At 48.3% G+C, this 25,000-nt stretch overlaps 1 protein-coding gene across 8 annotated transcripts in view; it reads right to left on the bottom strand.

The window, feature by feature from the left end:
• ANK1 (ankyrin 1) overlaps positions 1-25,000 on the bottom strand; it is a 184,028-nt gene that overhangs the window by 126,323 nt on the left and 32,705 nt on the right. The window contains exon 1 of one of the 8 annotated variants that reach the window (XM_053401578.1): positions 8,645-8,807. The exons of the other annotated variants lie outside the window; for them this stretch is intronic. Within the exon in view, the coding sequence (XP_053257553.1) occupies positions 8,645-8,680 (36 nt within the window). The 5' untranslated portion in view covers positions 8,681-8,807. Of the gene's footprint in view, positions 1-8,644; positions 8,808-25,000 lie in introns of those variants that run through there. 8 annotated transcript variants of the gene reach the window in all.

The raw sequence follows: 25,000 nt of genomic DNA, 5'->3' as shown, positions 1-25,000 counted from the left end.
TCTGCCATTATTTCCTGTGCTGTTTTAAACTGTTTTGGGGCTGATTTTATTGTATTTTTACATTGCCATGAAATGTATGTACAAGGAGACAACAACAACAACATCACTGGCCTGCCAGCGCTCCAGTTGGAGAACAGCCTTGACCAAAGGTGTTGTGGGCTTTGAAGACACTCGAACTCAGGACGCAAGGGAGAAAGGTGCTAAGAGGAAGGCACGCTTGGCAAAGCCCCACTGTGAAAGGACATGTGGATCCAGAATAGGCCTCCACAGTCACTTAGGGCCTCGTTGTTAAAACCGTGTTCATGGAAGACAATCTTACTCGGCTATGAGGGATCGCCAAAGAAAGAAAGAAAGAAAGAAAGGAAGGAAGGAAGGTTTTTAATTTAACTGCCATTATTTCCTGTGCTGTTTTAAACTGCTTTTGGGCTGATTTTATTGTATTTTGTACATTGGCATGAAATGTACGTACAATGAGATCATCATCATCATCATCATCTTTGTATGCATTGTATGCTCCTTTCCTCCAAGCTCCAGGTGGCATACATGTTTCTCGCACTCCCTTGTTTTCTCCTCACAACAGCCCTGTGAGGTAGGTTAGTCTGAGAGGCAGTGAATGGCCCAGGGACATCCAGTGAGCACGACTGGAGGAGGAGGGATTTGGCCAAGAATCACCCAAAAACTAGCCCAATGCTCAAATCTCGCCACTATGCCACATGGGCTTTCTCGCTGTCTCTGTTCCTCTCCACTACACAGGCTTGGCAAACTCTTGCATCACTGGGGTCCAGAAGAGTATTTTGGAGAGGAGGGACCATAAGCAGAAACTTCCAGACAGAGTCTGTAGAACTGGGATGGCGCTTGCTCCATTATTCCACAGACCTGGGGCTTTCAGTGTGGAAAGGGAAGCCACCCAGAGGTTGGTGGGCCACAACACCGATCCCCCTTGACCCCTGGCTATGCTGACTGGGGCTGGGGGGAGCTGCTGCCCCTGCCGTGTGGGGTGCTTGTGTGCACACAGACATGCGCATCAACATCCCAGGCATGTAGGTGAAGAACATCGTAAGGGGAAGAGCCCACATCACAATTCCAGAGCATGTTGCAGCCTGGCAAAAAGCACAGGAAAGGACAGGCAGCAGGGCCAGTGTGCCCTGGGAGAAAGGGTGTGGCCAGAGGAGAGTCTCAGGAGCTGGAGAGGGAGGCCCAGTTGCCCTATTCCGTCTGCAGAGCTGAGGTTCCCCACCCGTGAGCTACAGCATCTGTCTCAGTCCAGGGTCTGTTCCAGTCTAAGCTGGAGATGCAAGAGCATGTTAAGGAAGAGCAAATGACCTTGCCATGGCCTTTAGTGATGGACGCTGCAAGGAGAGGGCACTCCAGGGATCCAGTAATGGAAGCAATTTGGCATCTGGATCTCTGGACTGCACTGCAGGGTTTAGAAAACAACACTCTCTGGGTTTGCATCAGTGCCAACCTTGACTTTTAAAGCAGGATTTAAAAAATGGTCCCGTGGGTGGCAAAGGTGCTGGGGGAGCCTGGAGAAAGCCGGAGGGTTCAGGGCAGAGACCCAGCATTACCTGCCACAGCATGCCAGCATTTGTCAACCTGGTGCACCGCAACTCCCATCAGCTCCTTTATGGGGTGATGGGAGTTGTAGTCCAAAACTTCTGCAGGTGCTGGCTGGGCAAAGGCTGCCTTAAGGCTTGTTCCTTCAGCAGACCAGCAGCAGGGCTTGTAGCACAGAGGCAGCAGCCTTCTAAACTCACTTCAAGTGAAATATCAAGCAAGGGGAGGCAGATATGGGCTGCAGACTGGAAATCTGACGGGGGATGGCAGCGTTCCTCACCCTGGTCCTCCCCACCCTGATGGCCTGAACTATGTTTTAGATCAAGGGGAGGAAAGAACAAAACACATAAAGAATCAGGGCTTCTAAGTCACCCTTTAAGTAACCCCAGCTGCATCCCAAGGTCCTTGGAATGGAACAGCAAGAAATAAAATAAAATAAAATAAAAACCACAACACCTCTGTGCATCAAATGCTGCAAAGTGCAATGGACATAGCAGGGCAGCTCAGGCTGCTTTCCCAGACAGATGCCATCACCCAGCAGTTCCACCCAACTCCACATAATTCTGCACTGGACTGATAAGGAAAGGTTCTAGAGAATTCCACCTTTCATGAAGCAGACAAATTTATCAGCTACAAGACGTCTGGTGCTGTACTCAGCATGTGTGTCAAGTTGCCAGTTTTTGGACTGCATCAAAGAGCAGGCACTCAGCACAGACCCATTGAGTTCAAAGGCCAGAAACTCCAAAGAGGCATCTGGCTGGATGCTGGGCAAGACGGCTGCATCCAGAAGGGCTCTTCTTAAGTTCTTTACCCCAAGCTCTTCTGAATGGTGCCTGGTGCAAAAGACATACACCCAGAATGAAAGAATCCTGAGCCCTAAATTGTGGTTTGAGTAACCAGAAGCTGAGATCACAGCCCTACTGTACAAAAATCCAGTCTAAAATAAAGCTAGAAGTCAGAACAACCCACTTCCACTGCCGCCTGTTCTGGCGAAATGCACAGCTTCTCATGCGTGTCCCAAGAGACAACAGCCATCTTCCCATCAGGAAGTTGCCTGACTCCTAACTTAGCCCACCCAAGAGCAGAGGACAGTGTCTTATTCAGAGTCAGACCATTTCCCCACTGAGCTCAGTACTGCCTATACTGGCTGGCAGTGGCTCTCCAGGTTTTACGCAGGGAGTCTTTTGCAGCTGGACCAGGAGATGCAGAGACTAAACCTGCTGGGACCTTCTGCATGCAAAGCAGATGCTCCCCCTGAGCTAAGGCTCTTCCAGCCTCAATGCAGCTCTCTGCTCACAATTAGCCCATGGATCTAGCCTGGAACCAGCCGCTTCCTTTCGTCTGCAGGCTCAGAAGTGCATCCTGATGTGGGCTCTTATGTCTTAGCACCAAGCGATCTTCCTCAAACCAAGAAAACTCAACACTTCCACCTAATGGCAAAATGGCGCCTCTACAGTCAAGACCCCTCAAGCACCAGTGTGGCTTGGCGCTGCTAAGTGTCATCTCATCCCTGGCCAAGATTTCACGGCTGCCTGCTCTGCAGGTCTTTTCCTTGAGTCTTGTGCTGTTCTTTCCCCCTCGCCCCAGCTTCCAAAATCGGAATTACTCCACAAGTATCCATCAGTTGCTGCTGTTTTATTTCTTGCCAGCAGAATTAAGAAATGAACCTGATGTTAGATTAGACACAGGCATTTGACTGAAGATCCCTCTAATGCACTTAGCCGTTTTCACAAAGCAGGAGAAGCAAACGTAAAGAGAGAGACAGGAAAACAGGAGGATAGATCCCTGGTAGAGACCCTGCCCCAAGGACCTTATAGTTTAAAGCAAGAAGGAACAGCAACAAGGGATGAATGCAAGCAGAGGCAGCCAAGCGTACTTAGGTTTTTGTTAATCTTCAAAGCCATAATGGGAATTGTTCATTAACTCCTCGTGGCTATGAACTGTTAAAGCTGCCTGAAACTGAATCTGACCCTGGGACCCTCCAGCCTCCACCAACATAGTGCCCTGAGGATGCTTGGGTGACAAGTCCCATCAGCACCAGCCAGCAGGGACTTCCTGGTCCACAGCTCAGACTCTCAGTCAGCAGTTCTGTGTGCACTTGCCCGGGAGTAAGCCCCACTGAAGACAGGGAGATAGTTGGGAGTACAACAGCAGGGACCGTTCAGTTTGTGTGACTTATGGGGTTAATTCTGTTGCTGGTGTGGCTGGAAGCAGACTTTGACTGGCTGGAGATTTTAGTCTGTTGGGAGTTAGCAGTTTCTCCCTGGATTATGTCTGCTTTATTCCAGCTACTTTGCTAACAGAGACTAATGTCTGGAGACACATGCCTAGGATTGCAGCATTTGCTGCTACATTGCATCCACTCCATACAGTGGTACCTCAGGTTAAGAACTTAACTCGTTCCGGAGGTTCCACTGCTGGAGGCCTCTGGGCACCAGTTGCTGAGAATCACAAGCAGGGAAAGGCCCTGCCTGCCTTGCCCTCCATAAAGGAGTCTAACCCTCCTTGAAAGCCATCCACGTGGATGGCCATCATCCTCAGCTTGGCTGGATCAGCCCAATGGTCTATCTAGCGCAGCATCCTCTTCTCAGAATGGCCAGCCAGATGCCCAGGGAAAGTCCCAAAGGGCTTTCCTCACATGTGCTCAGAGGCAGATCACGTTCAACAGGAGAGAGAGAGAGAAGCCACCATGGTTGGAAGCCACTGCCATCCTTCATTAAAAGAATTCATGTGTCTGCCGATTGCCACAGGCAACACACACATGCATGCACACACAGTTAAAAACGTGTGTGCGAGAGACACACATGACGTTCTACATCAGTCTCGTCCCCTGCAGATGTTTTGGATGAGCGGAAGCTGTAGTCCAAAACATCAGGAGGACCCAAGGCTGGTGAATGCTTGCCTGTTTCCTGCACAGAAGAGCCTCTTGTGTTGGCTTTGCAATATGTGAAGTGCCTCTTGTTTCCAACAAAGCTGAAAGAGAGCAGCCAACAGAGCTTTCTCCCAACCTCCTGGCTTCCTTTCTGCCATCCCCTCTGCCAGCTGAAACCTTCATATAGCTCCCTCTGACCAACCATCTTGATCTCCCACTTTTAGCAAATTTGATGGTGGGAAAAGGAGTTTTGAACGAGCCAGGCAACTACTGGCAAGGAGGCCTGTTTCCAGAAACACAAAACTCCTTTGCTGCAATTAGATACAAATGCTGAAGCTGCTCAGGCAGCAAAGTGGGGGGAACTTAGCTTTAGAAAGAGCCAGCCTCCGAGAGTAAGGCTCCGTGACAGCTGGGGTCACTAAGGACAGTGTCACTGTGGTGCATCCAAGGATGGCCCCTGACCGCCTGCCCCAGGGGCTGGCACCAAAGTCACAGCCACCGTTCTGTGCGCAGGAGCACACTTATGAGGCCCCTCAGATGGACTGGGTGAGCTGGTGCAGAGGCTCAGAATGTTCCGTTGCTCACAGAATCTAGCAGCTTGCAGTCCAACTTTTGTGAGGCGAGGGAAAGTGGTCCATTTGGCTGGGAATTAAAACCTCACACAATGGGAAGCTGAGGAACTAGGGAGAAGTCTCAGAATGTAGGGAACCTAAGGAGTATGAGCGAAGAGTCTGAGAGGAAGTACACAGAGCAGGAAGAACTGGAAAAGAGAAGCCTGAAGGGAGGGTGCTTGGAAGACGGGGGAAAGGGCACCAAAGCAAGAAAATCAAAGAAGAAACCTCACAGCACAAACTCAGGAAGGAGCTTTAATTTATTTATTGTCTTTTTATCCCATCTTTTCTCCACATAGTTCAATGTGTTGCATATGTCTTGTGTCTTCATCCACACATTTTATCCTCACAACAATCATATGAGGAAGGCTAGGCTGAGAAAGTGTGACTGGCCCAAGGCCCCCTTGTGAATTTCGGGTGGCTGAGGGAGGATTCGAATCTTGGTCTCTCAGGTCCTAGTCCAACACTCTGACCCAGCCTTTCTCAACCTTAGGTTCCCAGACATTGTTGGACTACAACTCCCATGCCACAGCCAGCAGTGGCAGCAATCAGGGATGATGTGAGTGCTAGTCCAACAACATCTGGGAACGGAAGGCTGAGCAAGGCTCCTCTAACCGCTCCACAACACAGGCTTCTTATGCCCTGGTTGGGGCAGGGTGCATCTTAAGAGACAAGGCACTTCAAGGAAGTTGGGGCAAAGCAGGCAGTGGCCCAGAAAGCAGGCATGCAAAGGAGCTTGGGAGTCAGGGAACTGAAGAAAGGAGGAACCAAAGGGAAAGGAGGGGTGGGGGGAGGTGTCTGCGGAATCTGTGTATCGGGCCCAGGGAAAGGAGGGGCTCTGAATAATTAGCAGGAAATATGTAGGCAACGGAAGAAGAAGAAGAAGAAGAAGAAGAAGAAGAAGAAGAAGAAGAAGAGGAAGAGTGCCAGTCCAAAACATCTGGAAAGTACAAGGTTAGAGAAGGCTGGTAACGTTAATCAGTCTTCAGCACCATGCAGAAGCCGCCCTCACACCCAAAAGCTCCTAGAACTTTGATAAGGAGTTCTTGCTCATTAATCTCTGAGCAACAAACCTGACATGGGTGGCACTTTCCAAATAGCAAGGTAAGGAGATGCTCCAGAAGGCCACAGCAACCTGGGCCAATAGCCGGATCCCAGAAAATGGGGCCCCTCCTGCAGGAGGTAAGGCAGCCATGGCTCTCCCTGCCTTTGCCCCCAGTCAGCCTAGTCATCCAACCCTCCTCTCCACGCTTCAGGCATAAACCGGGAGACAGGATGGGCTACAAGGGGAGGCAGGGGGCAGGCAGCACAGAGGAACAATATTGGAACATAGCAAGGTGCCTTTTATGAGTCAGACCCTTCATCCATCTAGCTCTATAGTGCCTGCACTGACTGGCAGCAGCTCTCTGGGGTTTCAAGCAGGGTTCTCTCTGAGCGCTACCTGGAGATGTTGCTGGGGATTCAACCTGGGGCCTTCAGCAGGTACTGCAAGCGCTCAGGTTTGGTGCGAGACCACTTTCTCTGCTCCTCTGTAGAAGAGGCTGCCTGCTACATCTCTGCATGATCCTGCTGCATTGGGCAGAAGGAAGCACCTTGCTCTGACCAGTGTAAAGATGCTGCAGAATTACATACCCTCAACTGAGTCTGACTGACGCATCTCTGAATAAGTTTTGACTTGGACTTGCACCTGCTTTCTCCCAACAGTGACTCATGCAGAAGGCCGCTTTTCTGGAGGCAGGCAATTTTGATGCACTCTGCAAGCAAAGCTTTTGGGGTGCCAGCCTCTCACAAAATCCTCCATTGCTGATTTAGTGGTGCAGCCACCAGGGATCTGTAGTGTTGCTTTCCCAGCATATGATGGACTTACAAAATTTTGAAAGCACAAAGTATGACCAAAATATTAGAAAAGGGGACAATGCGTTGCAATAAGGGCCATACAATAACCTGCAAAACAAATCAATCAAGAGAGCAGCAAAAATATACCCCCAATAGACTGCAAAATGCCCTGGAGCAAGCTTAGAGGCAGTTTTAGCAGTCATGTCCCCTGACCCTGGATTTTTAGCACCACCAGCAAACAGAGGAAGAAGCCACAACACAGACTGAAATGGGTGGGGCTGAGAACCTCCGCAACAGACACACACACACACACACACACACACACACACACACACACAGAGGGAACCCATTTCAGAAGCCATTCCCTCCAGCTTCCCAGCAAAAGTCTGCTAACAGAGCATTAATTCTACCAATCTGTTCCCTCTCAGCTTTTTTAGCCAGGTGGAAGCAAGACAAGTTCACACCTGCTTGGCCTAGACATTCTGGACGAAGAAGGCTCAGAGCAGAGAACTGTCTGCTGCGATCTATCCAAGCCCAAAGAGAGAACTCTGGCAAGGCAGCAAACCAACGAGAAGGATTCAGCAAGAGCAAAGAGGAGGCATCTTTCCTGCAGCCAGTTCCTGCCAGCTCAGCATATCCAGGCTGGTGGCCGGGCAGCAAGGCTTTCAAAGCACCAGCCCTGGGTCTTGCCTTCAAGGAGGTTTGCCAGCTACTCTGGAGAGTGTGGTTTTGAATGCAAGAAATGCAGGGAGTCCCTAATTCTCTCTCTCTCTCTCTCAGCTCATCCAGACTTCCTTTAGTGCCGCGTTTTGAGGCACAGGTCCGTGCTTTAAAGTTCTGTGTCTGACCGTGGTGATTTGGTTTGGTTTTTTGTCCCAGCGCTCCTCTCAGAAAAACCAGCATTTTACTGTTGAATCGGCACAAATGGCAATTGGGTTTTCTGCTGTTTGTTCCGATCAATGGTAAAACACAAGTTTTGCCAGGGGCAGCACCAGGACCCAAAACAGCAACCATCACTCAGACACAGAGCAGATTGCACCCAAACCTGTCTACAGCAGCTAGCAAAAGAAGTGCAGAAACAGGCAGCCAGTGTTGTAGGTTTCTGTTGCATTTCAAAAGCCTGCAGAACCTGTGTGACCATTAGCAATAGTGGTGCCTTGTATACCAAGGCAAGCCAGGCTCCTTCCAAAAAGCCTGCGGACACCTCTCTCTTGAGTGTGGGTGATGCTGTTTTGGCTACATTAGAGTCCACCCTCAGAAAATCAGTTTGCTACTATAAGGAGGTACCTCCAGCCAGTCCTTTTTTTCCTGGGGGTACTCAAGGGTACACCGTATTGGCCCCTATCCCTCCCCCCAAATGTTAGAAGTGTGGCACTTCCTGCAACAACTGCATGGTGAATACTGGCACCTTCTTTTCTTTTCTTTGAAAAAACACTGCTGCCTGCCTGCCTCTGGGTCAGGGGTCAGCAAACTTTTTCAGCAGGGGCCGCTCCACTGTCCCTCAGACCTTGTGGGGGGCCAAACTACATTTTGAAAAATAATAATGAACGAATTCCTATGCCCCACAAATAACCCAGAGATGCATTTTAAATAAAAGCACACATTCTACTCATGTAAAAACACGCTGATTCCCAGACCATCCGTGGGACAGATTTAGAAGGCGATTGGGCCGGATCCAGCCCCCGGGCCTTAGTTTGCCTACCCAGGCTCTAAGTCAAGTCTAGGATTGAAAGGACACCCAAGCAAAATCTGCTGTACCAATACTTACTCTGCACTGGCTCCATTGCCATATGGAACCCGACATCGCCGCTGCTTGCTCCAGGAAAGCAAGTGGATCCCCCCAATGCTTTCAGGCTGCACACTCAAAGGATGGGGCTCACTGCTGAACTTCCTTCAGCCACACAGACGCTCCACACCAGGAGTGGCAGATAGAAGGAGTGGCAGATAGAAGTTGAGATGGGGCACACCATAATCGGCAGGCACAGAGATGCTGCAGCGCCTGCTGCAGGGGAGGCTCCCCTTCTGGGACTGTGAGATTATACAGAAGGCAGGACAACAGAGCTCATGAACTTTGCCTTATCACAGAACACAGTCCATAAACAAGCTCACGGCTTGGGATGATTTCGTTGTAGCCATTAAATAAAGCATCACTGGCAGATGTAGCAAGGAGACCAAGCAGATAATAAGCCTTGGCATTGACGTAGCGTTGTTTTAATTTTAAAAATGTTACACTTCACCCTTTGTCACCTTGCTCTAAGGTAGCTTCCCACATTCCTAGCCTAATGTAGAGTGCATTCCTAGTGGGCAGAGCAATTTGCATACATTAGCCCAGTAATCTTCACAACAGCCCTGCAAATAGGCTATTGCTTTTATTGTTGTCACTGTGTCGTCTTCTTCTTCTTCTTCTTCTTCTTCTTCTTCTTCTTCTTCTTCTTCTTCTTCTTCCCTGCCCATCTGGCTGGGTTGCCCCAGCCACTTGTTAGTTGCTTGTTACCTACAAGGTCCCTGTCATTGTCTGCATTGTAAATCAGGGAAGGGTTGTAGCTCAGGTGTAGAGCACCTGCTGTGCATGCAGAAGGTCCAAATGGCAACATTTCCAGGGGGTGGGGGTGAGAGAGACTCCTGCTTAAAAACCTCAGCCAGCCACTGTAGACAACACTGCGCTAGATGGACTAGTGGTCTGGCTCAGTCTATGGCAGCTTCCTGAGTTTCTAAACTAGTTGCCCCAAGCTCAGACTGCATCACTCTTACAAGCCACTCTGGAGTTCCTGCAGCAATAACTTTCAGCACTTTGGAACTAAACTAAGTTTTTCTGTCTGAGCAACTTTTTCTGAATGCTGTATAGATATGGCTATGAATCTGACCTTTGGGGAGTTTTTAAGTAAACCATTTTTAACTTACCAAACACGTGATCTTTTTCTATGCTAGGGAAGAGGGAAACTTTGGAACTCATATTTTAAAGGTCTAATAGTCAATATTGCCACTCTGCATATTTTGTGATTTAAAATCTCTGCTGGGCTTTTCTCACCCAAGAGTAGTTGGCCCAAACCTGGATCTTGGCATCCAGGGAATTCTCCTTTCTATATATCTCTTTTATGTCCTTTGTATCAACGTATTTGCCCTAATGAATCAGCTTCCATGGAAAAGCTCTGAGTAGTCTGGGGAGCTCCAGAACTGTGAGTCACATTTGTTTCAACATGGCAGTAATGGGAGAGTTTCCTGAGGGACTGTGTCCCATACTGATCAGTGGGAAGCAGCAAAGAAATTCCACCCCAGAGGCAGAAGCACTTTCCAGACTGCAGCTCAAGTCCCTTAGCCTTATAAAGAAACTGGCAGCATATATATATTTTCCATGGAGAGTAGAAGCCTTGCTAATTTTTCAGTATCTTGAATGCACCTCTGCAATTCTCAATAGAAATCTGCATTCTAGGATTTACAGCATCGTCACAGACACAAAGGTATCTTCGCCTTCAAGTCTTGCACTGTTTTCACTCATTCTTAAGAATGATTTAATGGATGTTATGTCTCCTTGCGTGGGGAAGGAGACTGACAAAGATTATAAAATAAAGATGAGATAGAGGCCCTTGCACAGCTCAGGCCAAAGCATGACTAATCTTCAAGCTTTCGTCAGGTCATCTCCGCTGGCCTTTCACTGTCCAAAAGGCTTCTCTCCACTGGTTTTGCTTACTTGTTTGCACTTCCCGCTTTGGCCAAGGGAAAGAGCCCCAAAGCATAGAAAGGGCAGGAAGGGAGAGCAGACAAGAGCCATTTAAAAAGGGGAATATAAAACAGCAGCACAGAGTTGAATAGCAGATCTGGGGGCCACAGAGAACTCAAACAGGATTTAATTCCAGTCTGCATGTTTAAGTGAACCAACTAGATTCACATTTCCTGGTCTAATATGCAGGTCGGAATGCAGCTTTCCTAATTTTGCCGTACAATGTGTAAAAAAATGTGTAATGATACAGAAGCTAGAAGGAACAGACTTAGGAATGAATACCTCTGAAACTGGCAAAGACAGGAAATGGATTGAATATTTGTCCTTAGTAAGTAAGGACAAGGAGTTTGCACTGCACACAGTATTTGCTTGCCTGAAATGTTCTGCAACCTTCCTGAAGACTCCTGGAATTCCACCCACATTTACTTTCTTTTCATACAACAATTCCAAGAGCTACCAGGAAAGCTACAAAGACCAAACCTCCAGCTATCTGCCCTCAAGAAATCAAAATGGCAAAAAGAGGCACAGCTCTGGTATGACGAGGGGGAGAAAAGCCTCTTTCTCCCTGTCCACTTTTTCAACCCCAGGAAGATGTTTCTCCACTTCCTTCTGAGTGCAAAATTAGACATTATACAAAAGATGCATGAAGATTCTCCTGCCACAAAGGGACACAGATTAGTGGTCCTCAGAGGACCTCTGCTCCCCCTTTGCTCCCTGCTGGTGGTCCTCCTCTTTACATAGGGAAAGGGAAGGGCCGCTTGTGCAATTTATAAGTTGAAGGGTCTGACAATGCTGGGAATTCGGATACAGACCTAGCTGGGTGGCAGGGTTGTGCTTCCAGAGGACTGAGCATTTAACCCTGATTTGCTTGCAGGAAGATTAGAGGACTTTATGTCAAAACAGGTTCTATCCCACACTTCCCATCATTTCCCCATCACTTTCCTTATTGCAAAAAACCCCCTGATTTTTTGAGGAAGTCATAGAATCTGAGAGCTGGAAGGGATCCCGAGGGGCATCTAGTGCAGTCCCCTGCAATGCAGGCATTTCAGCCAAAGCATCCCTGACAGATGACCATCCAAGCTCTGCTTAAAAACCTCCCAAGGGAGACCATTCCACTGTTGAATAGCTATTACTGTCAGAAAGTTCTTCCTGATGTTTAGCTGGAATCTCCTTTCTTGTAACTTGAAGCCATTGGTTCGAGTCCTACAAGCATGCTCCCACTTCCACGTGACAGCCCTTGAGATATTTGAAGATAGCTATCATGTCTCCTCTCAGTCTCCTCTTTCCCAGGCTAAACATACCCAGCTCCTTCAAACATTCCTCATAAGACTTAGTTTCCAGACCCCTGATCATCTTGGTTGCCCTCCTCTGCACACATTCCAGCTTGCCAACATCCTTCTTAAACTGTGGTACCCAGAATCAGACACAGTATTCCAGGTGTGGTCTGACCAAGGCAGAATAGAGTGGTACAATTACCACAAAGGGGTTTGTTGTTCAAGAGTGCAAAATTAGCAATAACTGCATAACCTGAACTTGGCAGTATGTGATGGAATCCCACCCAAAAATAACACCAGCCTGGAAGTGCCCAGAAGAATCTATGTAACATTTTGGCCTTGACAGTAAGGCCACAAAACTTAACAGCTCACAACAGCTTCACTCTGGTCCCATGTAAGTCCCTTGTAGCCGAGGGCTGTAGCTCAGTGGTAGAGCATCTCCTCCACATGCAGAAGCTCCTGGGTTCAATCCCTTTCATCTGCAGGTGAAACCCTGGAGTGCAGATAATACTGAGTTAAAAGGGCCAGCGCTCTGCCTTCTCATAAAGAGAGTTGCTATGATTTTAAAGGAAAAGCAGCTGTGGGAGTTGCCCCTTCTTTCAATGAGGGTGGAGTGCTGGAGCACTTAACCCTCTCACTCCCTATTATTTTCTTCACTCACAATGGCTTGTCCTGGACTGCCACGGTCCTGCATCTTACCCCTTCAAGCTAGGAAACGAGGATTTTTGAGGCATTCATTCATTTGTTCGTTCGTTCATTCATTCATTCATTTATCTATCCATCCCTCCATCCATCCTCACATCTCTATATCCCACCTTTCCTCAATTGACTTGTAAGTGGCATCTATGACTCTCTCCTTTCCCATTTTATCCTTAGAAAACCCTGTAAAGCAAATTAGGCTGAGAGAGAGTGACTGGCCCAAAGTCACCCTACTAACCTTCATGGCTGTGCAAGGATTTGAATCCAGGCCTCCCAGGTCCCAATCCAAGACTCTGGCCACTTAACATCGTGCTGCATCCCCTTTCAGAGTGAAAGCACCCACATACAGAGCTCGCACGGATACTGTTTGCGCATCTTTAGGCTAAGGCCTAGTTTAGCTGTCATTCATCAGGGCGTCAAAGCCAGGCAGGATGCAGTGATTTAATACAGGGATCACTAATTGTTTTTGTTAGCTATTTGCAGATGGCAGAGGCTCCAACCTGGAGAGATTTATCTGTCTTGCTCCATCAATCACTTTGCTACTTTAATCACATCCTTCCATGCACTCTCCCATTGATTGGCCTGTTTACATCTCACCTCCCTCAACCCATCGCTCTTTCTTGTCAGGGCTGGAGGAATGAGTGAATGCCCCCTCCATCACATGCAGCTAGCTATGGCATCCTCTTTGGGACAGAGATACCCCTGAAAGGACTGAGAGATGGGTTAATATTCTAGAGAGAAAGACACCCGACTGTCTTTCTAATGCAACAGCAGAAGTACTATCTATGCACTGGGAGTTTGATAAGGAGGGGGCAAGTTAACGCAGAATGAGCATCTGCACAGTCATTTAAAGAAAAAAGCAGCAGAGGAAAAGCTTCGTTCCAAAATAAGGTCTGCTGGGTGCACGGACCACTTGATGCAATTTTAAGAACCATTTATGTCAGGAACCTCAGGCAAAAAGATATTGGAACCTGAGGCCAGAAGCTTTAGCAGGCTGGCTGTTTTCTGGGATTCTGTTCAAGTCCAAAAAAAGTGAGGAATGTGATATTGGGAGTATAATTCTTGGGAACATCAACCTGGGGGGGGGACAAATTTCTAGCCTTTGAGGCTGTGAAGAGAGTGGCTGCAACAGTTGCTGTGGTGAACCTTGGCTTGGCCAGTGCCAAAGGAGTCTCCATAACAATTTTTTTGTAAAAGTAAAAATCCCTACATCTAGAAAGTTGGCATGCTGAAAAGAAGAATTATGACAGGCTAGTTTTTTATGTGCTATCGGGTATTTTTATATTAGGGCATCCTCTTGCAGTCTGGAGCGGGACCCCATCTCATCCATTGTTTGTAAGAAACAATAAATACAGAAGGCCCTCAAATGTTCAAATCATGTCACATGCATAGGTTCCCTCCTTCTTGTTACAGCAACCTTGTAAAGTAGGTCAGAATTAATGCTTCCATTTCCAGGTGGGGGAGCAGAGGCTAAGAAAGTATTAGACAACCCACTCCAATTACCAATGTCCTCATGAAGATAAGATTTGAACAGTTGCAGCTCAGTCTCCTAACCATTTAAACTATACCGCTTAGGCCTAAGAGTGCAGAAGACTATGGTGTATCTGGCCAAATCCCAAAAGCTGGAGAAGCAAGGGAGCAGGATTTGCATTTGTCAGGAGGACTGGATCTCAGGGCCCACTCAGAGCAGCAGCAGAATAAGTTCTGCAGGTAAGCAGATACCTGCAAGTCAGCCACATTTGCATCCTTGATTCAGCTCAAAGAATTGCTTCCTTCCAGTGCAGAAACAACTGGCACAGGGAGAGCAGCGCTGCAGCTGCTCCGACCCCAATGTATCCAATCTGGAGTGGATTTAGATGACACGGCGCCATCTGGTGGCCACTTGAAATGTCACTCCACAACAGCTTTCCCCCCCTCCAGAAAGAGAGAGAGAGAGAGAGAGACATGAAGCTGCTGGCCATCTTTTCTGTGTCCTTGCTGTGGTACAGCAATCTGTGCAGCCATACCATGCAGCCAGCTGGCTCCACATGGTCTGACTCAGTATCAGGCAGCTTCCTATGTTCCTGTGTTGCATTTCCTACCATGCCCGCAACTGGAATACGCATTGCTATGCCGTCAGACACCACCCTGAGTCGGCTTGGCATCTGGGCTCCCAGCTGTCCTAAGAAGAGGACAAAGGGGGCCCACCTAGTCCAGCAGCCTGCTCCCACAGGGGCCAAGCAGATGCCCCACTGGGAAGCCCCCAAGTGGGACAGGAGCACAAGAGCAGTGCCCTCCCTACCCATTTCCCCCAGCAAATGATATGCAGAGACATGGAACCATAGGGCTGTAGAGTTGGAAGGGGCCCCGAGGGTCATCTAGTCCAACCCCCCACAGTGCAGGGATCACAGCTAAAGAATCCCTGACTGGTGGTCATCCAACCTTTGTTTGAAAACCTAGAATGAAAAAGAGTCCACCATCTTCCAATGTAGTCCATTCTACTATCAAACAACTCTTCCCATCAGAAAGTTGTTCCTAAAGTTGAGTCGGAATCTCCTTTCTTGTAATTTCAACCCATTGGTTCAGGTCCTCCAGAGCAGTAGAAAACAAACCAGTTCCCTCTTCCGTGTGACAACCCTTGAGATATATGAAAATCTCTTCTCAGTCTCCTCTTTTCCAGGCTAAACGTCCTCCACTCCCTCGACCATTCCTCATAAGGCTTCTTCCAATCCTGAAGGTACTGCATCACCCATCACAACTAGCAACCATTTTGTGGAAGTGAATTTCCATGGTTTAACGGTGCGCTGTGTGAAGACTTCCCCTCATCTGCTCTGAGTCCCCCACCATTCAGCTCCCTGCCTAGTCCATCTACAGCGCTTTCACGACAAGTCCAGGGGCAGAAGTTCTACGCTTCAAGGATGCCATCTGGGATGCCCCAGTGTCAGTCCCTGTCCACCAGGTCCTGCAGAACCCTGGCCCCAGAGCTGCCCAGGAGCCAGGCCCGCCAAGCTCAGTGCTGACTACACTGGCTGACAGCATCTCTCCATCTTCTTCAGGCTGGGGACTGAGCCTTTTGCAGGCACGGCTGCTGCTGTCCCCACCCTGTTGGGTGAGGAGGCTTCTGCTGTGCTCCTACTCCCTATCTGTGATTGTTGCGCTACACTTGATCCCTGCAAGCCTCTGGCTAAGTTGGACTGACAGGCCCCTCACCTGACTTGCTGGATCCTGACTCTGGCTAATGATCTGGAGAACTTCCCAGTGGGCTGTATTAATAGGCTAGATCCTCCCTCCAGATGACTCATTTATTGGGAATTCGCCCCAATCTGCTTGCACAAGGCTTGTGGGAGATTTATGCAACATCCACTTTTGTGGGGCACTGGTTTTGGTTCTTATGTATGGGATTTTTACAAAAATGAGTATTCATCTCAAATCGTTTGCATGGACGTTACATAAGTCTTCCAGTTCATAAATTGTTCATCTCATCATTTGGGGGGCATATCGCTGACTGTTTCCTAACCACACGAAGCCTCTGGTTTTTTAATGTGTGTTTATTGTGCCTGGACAACAGAGCACTTTAATTGCACAAACCTGTTATGCAACTGAGTTTCCTGTGAAACTCTGGCCGCCCGGAGATGATGCTGGTGCCCAAAATCCATCACCTGGGGCAGGTGCTCCACCCTGCCTCATGCAAGGGATGCCTTGGCAGTGGCAGGCAACAGGGATGCCTTCCATCAGCAGCCATGCCTGCAGGTCAGCCAGGCAGCCTCCTTCTATGGAGGACAGCCCTCTGTTGAAAGGAATCTTCTGCTTGAAGGACTGTCTGGTCCAAGTCCAGTCAAAAGATGAAGAACCGTAAGACGGTAGAGCAGGAGGATGTTCATGATGCCCATTAGCATCTGGAGCACAGAAAGAGCAGGTGTGTGGCTCACCTGGCTGAAGTTCAAGGGGACGTGGCTTTTTCAGAAAAGATTCCTGTGCAAGTCAAGGCAATGTGCACAGGGTAATTTGCGTCAGGAAATTTTCAGTTTGCCCTGGTAAATTTCCCAGTGTGGTGGAGAGGGATCCTAATTTAGCATGTTCATTCTACTTGTACTCCGCAAACATTACTGAAACCTTTGAACGTGCCAAGCTTGCCTCATATTGATTTGTAATTAGTACCCCTTCATGGTTACGCATGGACTGTGTCCCAGTTCACAGTGCAGTGGCTGGACTGCGACCTGGGAGGCCAAGATTCAAATCCCACTCAGCCAGGAAACTGACTGGGTGACCTTGGGCTGCCTCTCAGCCTAATGCACTTCACAGGGTTGTTGTGGAGATAAAGTGGGGTGGAAGAGAACCCTATATACCACACTGAAATGCAGTAGACAAAAAAAAGACTAATCTATAAATAACTTATGAAATGGAAAACATTCCATGGAAAAAATAAATCACTAGAACAATTTCCACTTCATATAACTGCAGTTTTACCCTGCTATGGGGAGGTGTATTGTACATATAATAAATTAATTCTAAACATGCATCCATTCACATAAATTAGCATATGCAAATAGTATGATGTCCTGTGCCCTCTCTTGCCCTCCTTTCAAGTGATGCACAATTGCCCTCACATCTACCTATCAAGCAGGACACTTGAATTCTATCTGCATCCACAGAAACATGAAGGTTTTGGGTTTTCCTTAAAAGAAAAATACTGAGAAAATAAAAAAGTCAAAAACAATACAAGCCTGCCTCCTGCTTCATTCTGAACTAGCAAGAACACACCACTGGATTCTTGTGAGGTGGAGAGGGAAAACCAGCCTCCTTTTAGGTCAGGGGAGACAGCAGCAGATATCAGTCCACAGCAACAGATCTGTAACCACATCTCAGTAACTATCCATCACCCACAAACGGCAGGGGCCCAAAACACAAATTCCCAGCAGCCTCTCCTACCTCGCGTGCCCTTTGCTGTGCTTAAAATAATCTGGAGGCCTTACAGGCTGCTTCCACCTCTCCTTGTGTGTGAGGAAAGCCCCAGGGAACAGCCCAGGCTCTGCATCCAACAAAACAAAAATCCCACAAGCATCTCCAGGCCAGCTCTTCTCTCGGTTACACAGCAACCAGGAGAAGATGCTGGCTGGCTTGCTGTTCCTGGCTGGCAAGCAAAGGACAACTAGGTCACTACAGACAGGCAGAGGCATGGTCCCCAGGAAAGACTGGAATGAAAGGTGGGGAGGAGAGTCAACTCAGTTTGCATTTAAAGAAGAACATAACCAGGAGCTCAGAGTAACTCACAGAAGGGAGCAGGGCAGAAGCAGCCGTCATGCGCAGGATAGAGGCAGATTCCCAGCAGGGCAGGCATGGGGGAGGTGTGGACTCCAACTCCCATCAGCCCCAGCCAGCACAGCCAACAGTCCGGGGTGGTGGAAATCACAGTCCAGTGACATCTGGAGGGCCACAGGGTGGCCAGCATGATGCTCTTCAGCTGGACCACAACGCCATTGTTAGAAACTCAGATATAAAAGCAAGTCGCCAAATGGCAACTTAAACTTGGGTTTCAGTTGCCTCAGTAGAATGTTTAGCTGCCATTTCCTTTTGCAAGATTACAAAGCAAAAAACAAATTGTTTCTCTTGTCAACATTAATATATTTAACAATTCAGTCACATTTTTTACCAGTTAGAGTAAAAAAAAAATTCTCAAGACATGTTAACTCTGCATCTTTTGCTGCTGTGCTGCCACGTGAGTCAGCCAACTAGTGTAGTGGTGCAGCAACAAAAGACACTGCTGCCCACCAGCCAAGGAGATGGTGAAGATGTCAGTCACCAAACCTGGCAACCATAAATCTCCACTTGGTCACAAGTGGATGGTCGTGAGTTACAAAAAGCGACTGGCAACTAGGGAATTTTGAACACTGCACAATTCCCAGGATTCCTGACCCCTGGCCATGCCCCTACAACACCTGGAAGTCATCATGTCGGCCATCTTTGATTCCAGGGGTTTTGGTAGGGGGTAATTTGGCAGTGGAACCAGTGGCCCAAATCCGCCTTGCCCAGGACACCTACATCCTTGGCAGTGAGTCTGAGTCTCTTGCCACACAGATCTTTGGCTGCTTGGATTGTCACCTGCCTCAAGCAAGGCTCACAACTGAGCGACACTGGCACCAAGCATCAGAGGTGCCTGATGCTGTGCCCAAGGGCAAATCACTTCTTAATTACTGCTTACAGTGCAGGTTCCTGCTTCGGCTTGGGCTGCTGCCAGCCCCGGGGACATGCCAAGGCCCTCAGCTCTGCTCGTGGTTAATTGACCCCTGCTATCGATCTGGCTTGAATCCATTGACCCTGTTTGTGACCGGAGAGAGAAAGAGAGGGGTTTTATTTCCTTGCTGGGCAGATGTTCCAAGAGCAGCAGTGACAAAACCTTGTGCAGGGGGGCACATGATGAGACAGTAAACGTATCAGTCCTTGGTAGAGCAGATGCTCCAGAAGAGGGGGTGATTCAACTAGAAAGAGGACTCAGATTTGCATGTGCCCATTTATATGTCTCAGTGCCATCAGGGTTGCCAGGGAGTGGGCCCCAGCCAACAGAATGGCTGTGGCAGGTTCCATTGGGGGTGGGTGCGCTGGGACACCAGATCTCAGGGATCACAGGGAGGAGGAGGAGTTATGCTAAGACCAGAACACATCATTATCGAGGAGGCAGGTTTAGTCATTGTTTGAAGACCGGAAGGATGCTGGAATCAACAAAGGAGACCCACATGACCTGAAGGTGCTGCTATGCAATGTCAGGTCAATGATTCATAAGACCACTGCCATCCACGACTTGATCATGGATTATATACACACACACACATTTTAGATAGATAGATGATAGATAGATAGATAGATGATAGATAGATAGATAGATAGATAGATAGATAGATAGATAGATGATAGATAGATAGATGATAGATAGATAGATAGATAGATGACAGATAGATAGATAGATGATAGATAGATAGATAGATGATAGATAGATAGATAGATAGATAGATAGATGATAGATAGATAGATAGATGATAGATAGATAGATAGATAGATAGATAGATAGATAGATAGATGATAGATAGATGATAGATAGATAGATAGATGATAGATAGATAGATAGATGATAGATAGATAGATGATAGATAGATAGATAGATAGATAGATAGATGATAGATAATTGTCCAGTAGCAACTTAGAGGCCAACTAAGTTTGTTCTTGGTATAAGCTTTCGTGTGCATGCACACTTCTTCAGGTGTTGTTGTTGTTGTTATCAAAAGAAACCTGAGGCATCTCCCCTGACGTATGCCAGCGAAGGACAGGCAACTTCAAGACCCCTCTTGCTCTCATAGGAACACAGGAAGCTGCCTTAGAGTGAGTCAGACCACTGCATTGTCTCCCAGTCCCAGCCCTGCCTGGAGGGGCCAAGGATCAAACCTGGATGTGGAGTGGACGCTGTCCTCTGCACAGGAGGACACATGGGCATAGCCAGGGGGCAAGGGGCACAGCTGCCCCCCGCAAATCAAGTAAATAAATAAAAATACTCAACTAACTGATCAATCATGTTGAAGATAGCTCAGTTCTGCCCCCCCCCCAAAAAACACAACCCTGGCTACGCCCATGGGGGACACAGAAGCACGCAATTCTGGGGCACTTGGGAGTTGAGAGGGTGATCTCTCAGGACTGCTCCTCTCTACCTACAGAAGTACGAGGAGAGCCTGGAGGGGAAAGAAAGCCAAGGGGATGCAGCATGATCAAGAACTTAGGTCAAACTCTGAGCTGTCAGGATGACCCATAGCTAGATGCAGCCTCCGTCAATGGTGCCTTTTTGAGATGGAGGGGCTCCCCTTTGGTCCATGATGCTGCACCCCCCCCGACTGCTCCCAAAGTGCCATTCAGTAGCATCTGTGGGTTCCTGCGCCTCCAGCCTTCAACTCTGGAACTGCTTAGCCCTTTAAATAAACGCTTCCCTGGCAGTATCAGGGGCTGGAATCCAATTCATTTCTGATCAATATCCTGGCTACAGCCCAGGACAAGGCTGGAACTTAGCTTGTTACATTTTCTCCAGAGATATGGCAGGCCACTTGGAAACGCTGGCACAGCAAAAATACCCAGGTTTGGTGGTGTGTGAGAGACTTGGGCTCCATTCACACCATACATTTTATTTATTGATTTCATAAAATTTATATACTGCCTACTGGTTAGAAGAAACCTTAAAGGGGTTACAACACTTTAGGATGGGTGGATGATGCCCTGTATACTTCCTTCCAGAGACTCCTGCCACCAAGATGGTACACATCGCCCAGCCTTGCACCCTGGTGAATGTCACTTCAGTGCTATGAGCACAACGGTTTGACTTCACCCCCGAGGCCACTCCGTTGTCTCTCGAGACAATGCCACCTTTTCCTCCAATTAGCTCATGGTTCTCCTCGTTCCTCCTCCCCACAACAACCCTGTGAGGTAGGCTAGGCTGAGAGGCAGTGACTGGCCCCAGGTCACCCAGTGAAACTTCATGGCTAAGTTGGATTTGAATCCTGGTCTCCCAGGTGCTAGTCCAACACTCTAACACTCCAACTCTCTAACCACTACACCACACTGGCTCTCTCTGTTTAAAAGAATTTAAAGCATCTAAAACTTAAAAAAAACAATAGAAAACTTTGAAACAAAATTTTAAACAAATGTAGTAGAATAGTTTTCAGCAGGCATCTAAAACAGTACAGCAAAGATGTCTGCCTAATGTCAACAGGGATTTAAATAATCATACAGATTTAAAATCAGATGAAGCCCTTTTGAAGCAATGTGCAGGTGTCAAATGACACCTGTCAGAGGTCAAAGGCCAGAGGGCAGAGAGGGGGACGGTTTCACAACGGCAGCAGCAATACTGGGCTTCTTCCTGCCTTTAATTCTTTGCCACTTAATCCTAAGTGTGCCAGACAAAAACATTTATTTTCTGCCAGGCCTTCGGCTTTTAAGGATCTGTGTTTTCCTTGACTAGGCAGGATGCTTTAATCCTGCCCTTTAATGCCACGATCACCTTTCAGATTTTTCTGTTTTCCTTTTTGCTGGTTTAAATGTTTGTTGTTCTACGTCGCTTTGATTGGCTTTTACAAATAAAATAAAAAGTGACCAATAAGTTTAAACAATCACTTGCATCCAGTTGGTGGCTCTAGGGGATTCTAATAGAAAAACAAAGTAGATCCTGAAAAGTTTTGCTTTTTTCCAAGTCCTCATGCAACGCTCTAAGGTAAAGGCAAAGCTCCAACCACTACACCACGCTGACTCTTTGCAAAGCATCGTCCTGCCGTCAGCCAAGCATGAGTTGGAGTTATCCCATTTTATCCTCACAACAACCTTGTAAAGTAGGCCAAGCTGAGGGGGAGTGGGGGGGGCTCCCAGGGAGCTTTGTGGCGGAGCAGAGATCCCAGGCCACCTCTGGCCATCCGCCACTCCACCTCTGGCTCCAGACTCCTCTGACAGCCCTGGGCCTGGAGCAAACTTGGGGCTCCTCTCGCCACCACAAACTGCCTTTGAAGACACCGTTTTGCCATGAGGCATATTAACATCCATGCATAATTAAGCCAACCTGAGGAAACTGGGCACACAGAGGAGAATCCACCCCTTTCATGTTCTCGGCTGCTCTGCCATCTATAATTAAACCACTTAATGCCCTGGGACATTCCGTGGGTGGCATGCAAGGAGGGGGGAGAGTTTAGGAATGAGCCCCACGGCAGATGCTCCAGTGGCGTAAAAACTGCAGTATCTGCAGCAGGGAAATCTAAGTCCTTTTACATGCAGCAGACAAGCGGAGGAGAGAGGGTTATCTCTCTCTCTACACAAACACACACACAGTCCATTGCAGCATATATTGTGCTAAAACCCAAGGCATTATTTCGGTGATGATTTCCTTTTTAAGAATGCCTGTTTCCAGGATTCTGTCACACCCTGGCATGACCGAGTCTCAGACCACCTGATCGGTCAAAGCTTCTTCTCACGCCTGCTTGCCATGCAGATGATGCTGGCTAACAGCTCACAATTTTGGGAAGGGAAACATTCCAGAAGTCAGAGTGAAACTGCACAACTTCCACTCCAGGGTAATTGCCAAGTTATCTGAGAGAGGAAAGGGATGAGCCTGCCTCGTCTGCGCTCACTCATCAGCACTTACGAGCACTTCAGAGGGGAGGCTGGCGGGAGTTTTTTATTTTTTGTCCAAAGCCTAATTGAATTATGTAAGATGCCTCTGGATGCAGGCAGCAAACTCCTTGGCTTGGATGCAAGTAGGAAATATGTGTATAATGAACAGCTACGAAGGAGGAGGGCACAGCAAGGCTCAGGAGACTGAACTGGGCCCGTTTTACTTAAAGCAAAGGTCAACCCTTTTCGTGCCTGAAAATCTTTTTATCTTTATCTATTTATTTTGGTACTTATACCCTGCCTTTCTTCAAGGAGCTCAGGGCGGCATCCATGGTTCTCCCCCTCCTCTTTTAATCGCCACAGCAATCCTGTGCGGGAGGTTAGGCTGAGAGGCAGGGACTGGCCCACAATCACGCAGCGGAGCTTCATGGCCGAGGGGGGATGTGAACTCTAGCCTCCCAAAGTCCCAGGCCAAAACTCTTACCACAACACCACACGCTCTCCCCTTGAACACCAGCAGAATTAGGGTTTTGTTCTGGCCTCAGCTGCCAGAATGGGTACATTTCCTCGATAAAAATCACACTCGAGTGTGCATCATACGTTTATAGCACTGCAGCACCTCTCACTGCAGCCCTCAGAAGCTCATGACCAGAGCCAAAACAAAACCACACACAGGTGACTGGGGGAAGGGGAGTGGGGGGTTTGTAGCAGTGCCCCAAACACCTTCCCCTTTTCAGCAATTTTTCAAAAAGGCCTTGCAAAACTGCTCATGCAATGCCCTCACTTCCCCCACCTTGACTCACCCTCAGTGGCCTAGCGTGGAGGGTGCAGGGGGGCCGGCCGCACCGGGCGCAACATCTGGGGGGGGGCGCGCTCGCACTCGCAGCTCTCTGCCCAAGTGCTAAAATCCACAGGTTAGGGGGCACAAATTACTTGCCTTGCCCCGGGTGCTGACAACGCATGCTACGCCACTGCTCACCCTCACTGATCTTGAAGAGGAGGCCCAGGAAACAGGCTGTCCTTCATCCCCCTCCCAGTCCAATGTGATGGAAGCAGGAAGAAGAAAAGAGAAGCCGGGAGAATCAAAACCCTCCCCATCATTCCTATCATCATGGTGGGGGGGGGGGGGTTCTATCGCAAATATGAAACCAGAGAATATTTAGTAAGCTCTGCTTCTGACCCATCTGACAGCGTTATGCGGCAAGGTTTGTTTGTTTTTCTTTATTTATTTATCCACCCTGCCCATCTGACTGGATTGCCCCAGCCATTCTGAGTGGCTTCCAATATATATATAAATATAGTAAAACATTACACCTTAAAAAGCTTCCCTATACAGGGTTGCCTTCAGATGTTTCCTAAATGTTATATAATTACTCATCTCCTTGGCATCTGAAGGGAGGGCGTTCCACAGGGAGGGCGCCACTACCAAGAAGACCCTCTGCCTGTAACCTCACTTTTCACGGTGAGGGAACCGCCAGAAGGCCCTCGGTGCTGGACCTCAGTGTCTGGGCTGGACGATGGGGGTGGAGATGCTCCTTCAGGTATACAGGGTTGAGGCTACTTAGGGCTTTAAAGGTCAGCACTGACACTTTGAATTGTGCTGAGAAACATACTGGGAGTCTGTATAGATGATGATGATGATGATGATTTATTTATTTATACATACATACATACATACATACATACATACATACATACATACTTACCCTGCCCATCTGGCTGGGTTTTCCCAGCCACTCTGGGCGGCTCCCAACAGAAAATTAAAACAGAATAAAACATCAATCATTTAAAACTTCCCTAAGTAGTTTTATGGTCCCAGTGGTTGCTCCCAGTCACCAGTTTAGTTGTAGTTTCCAAATCACCTTGAAAGGTAGCCCCACATAGAACACATTGCAGTAGTCGAAGCACGTGCACTGGATTCTGCGCCACTTTGTGGGTTTCCAGCATGCACGGGTGACGTCACATGGCAGGAAGAGGCCTGATGGGGCCCCCTGTGGCTGTGGTTGGGCCTGACAGGGCCTGTCATAGCCTCAGGAAACCCCAACAAAGGCCCTGCAGTGGAGGCGGAGGCTCAGCTCCAGTTGCCACTGTGGCACCAGAAAGAGGTAAGTGGGTGGGAGCTGAGCACCCACAATCAAAATTTTGTGGGTGCCCAGGCCCCCAGGGGGCCCCACAGATGGTGCCAGTGAATCCAAGCAAGAGATAATCACTACTTACAGAGTGTACAGGCAAGCAGGGTCTCATCCTGCGTACCAGATGGAGCTGGTAAACAGCTGCCCTGGACACGGATTTGACCTGTGCCTCCATGGACAGCTGTGAGTCCAAA

The sequence above is a fragment of the Podarcis raffonei genome, chromosome 8 (genome assembly GCF_027172205.1).
Source record: "Podarcis raffonei isolate rPodRaf1 chromosome 8, rPodRaf1.pri, whole genome shotgun sequence".
Lineage (NCBI taxonomy): Eukaryota > Metazoa > Chordata > Lepidosauria > Squamata > Lacertidae > Podarcis > Podarcis raffonei.
The sequence above is the reverse complement of the archived record's forward strand: the minus strand, read 5'-3'. Positions and strand labels throughout refer to the sequence as shown.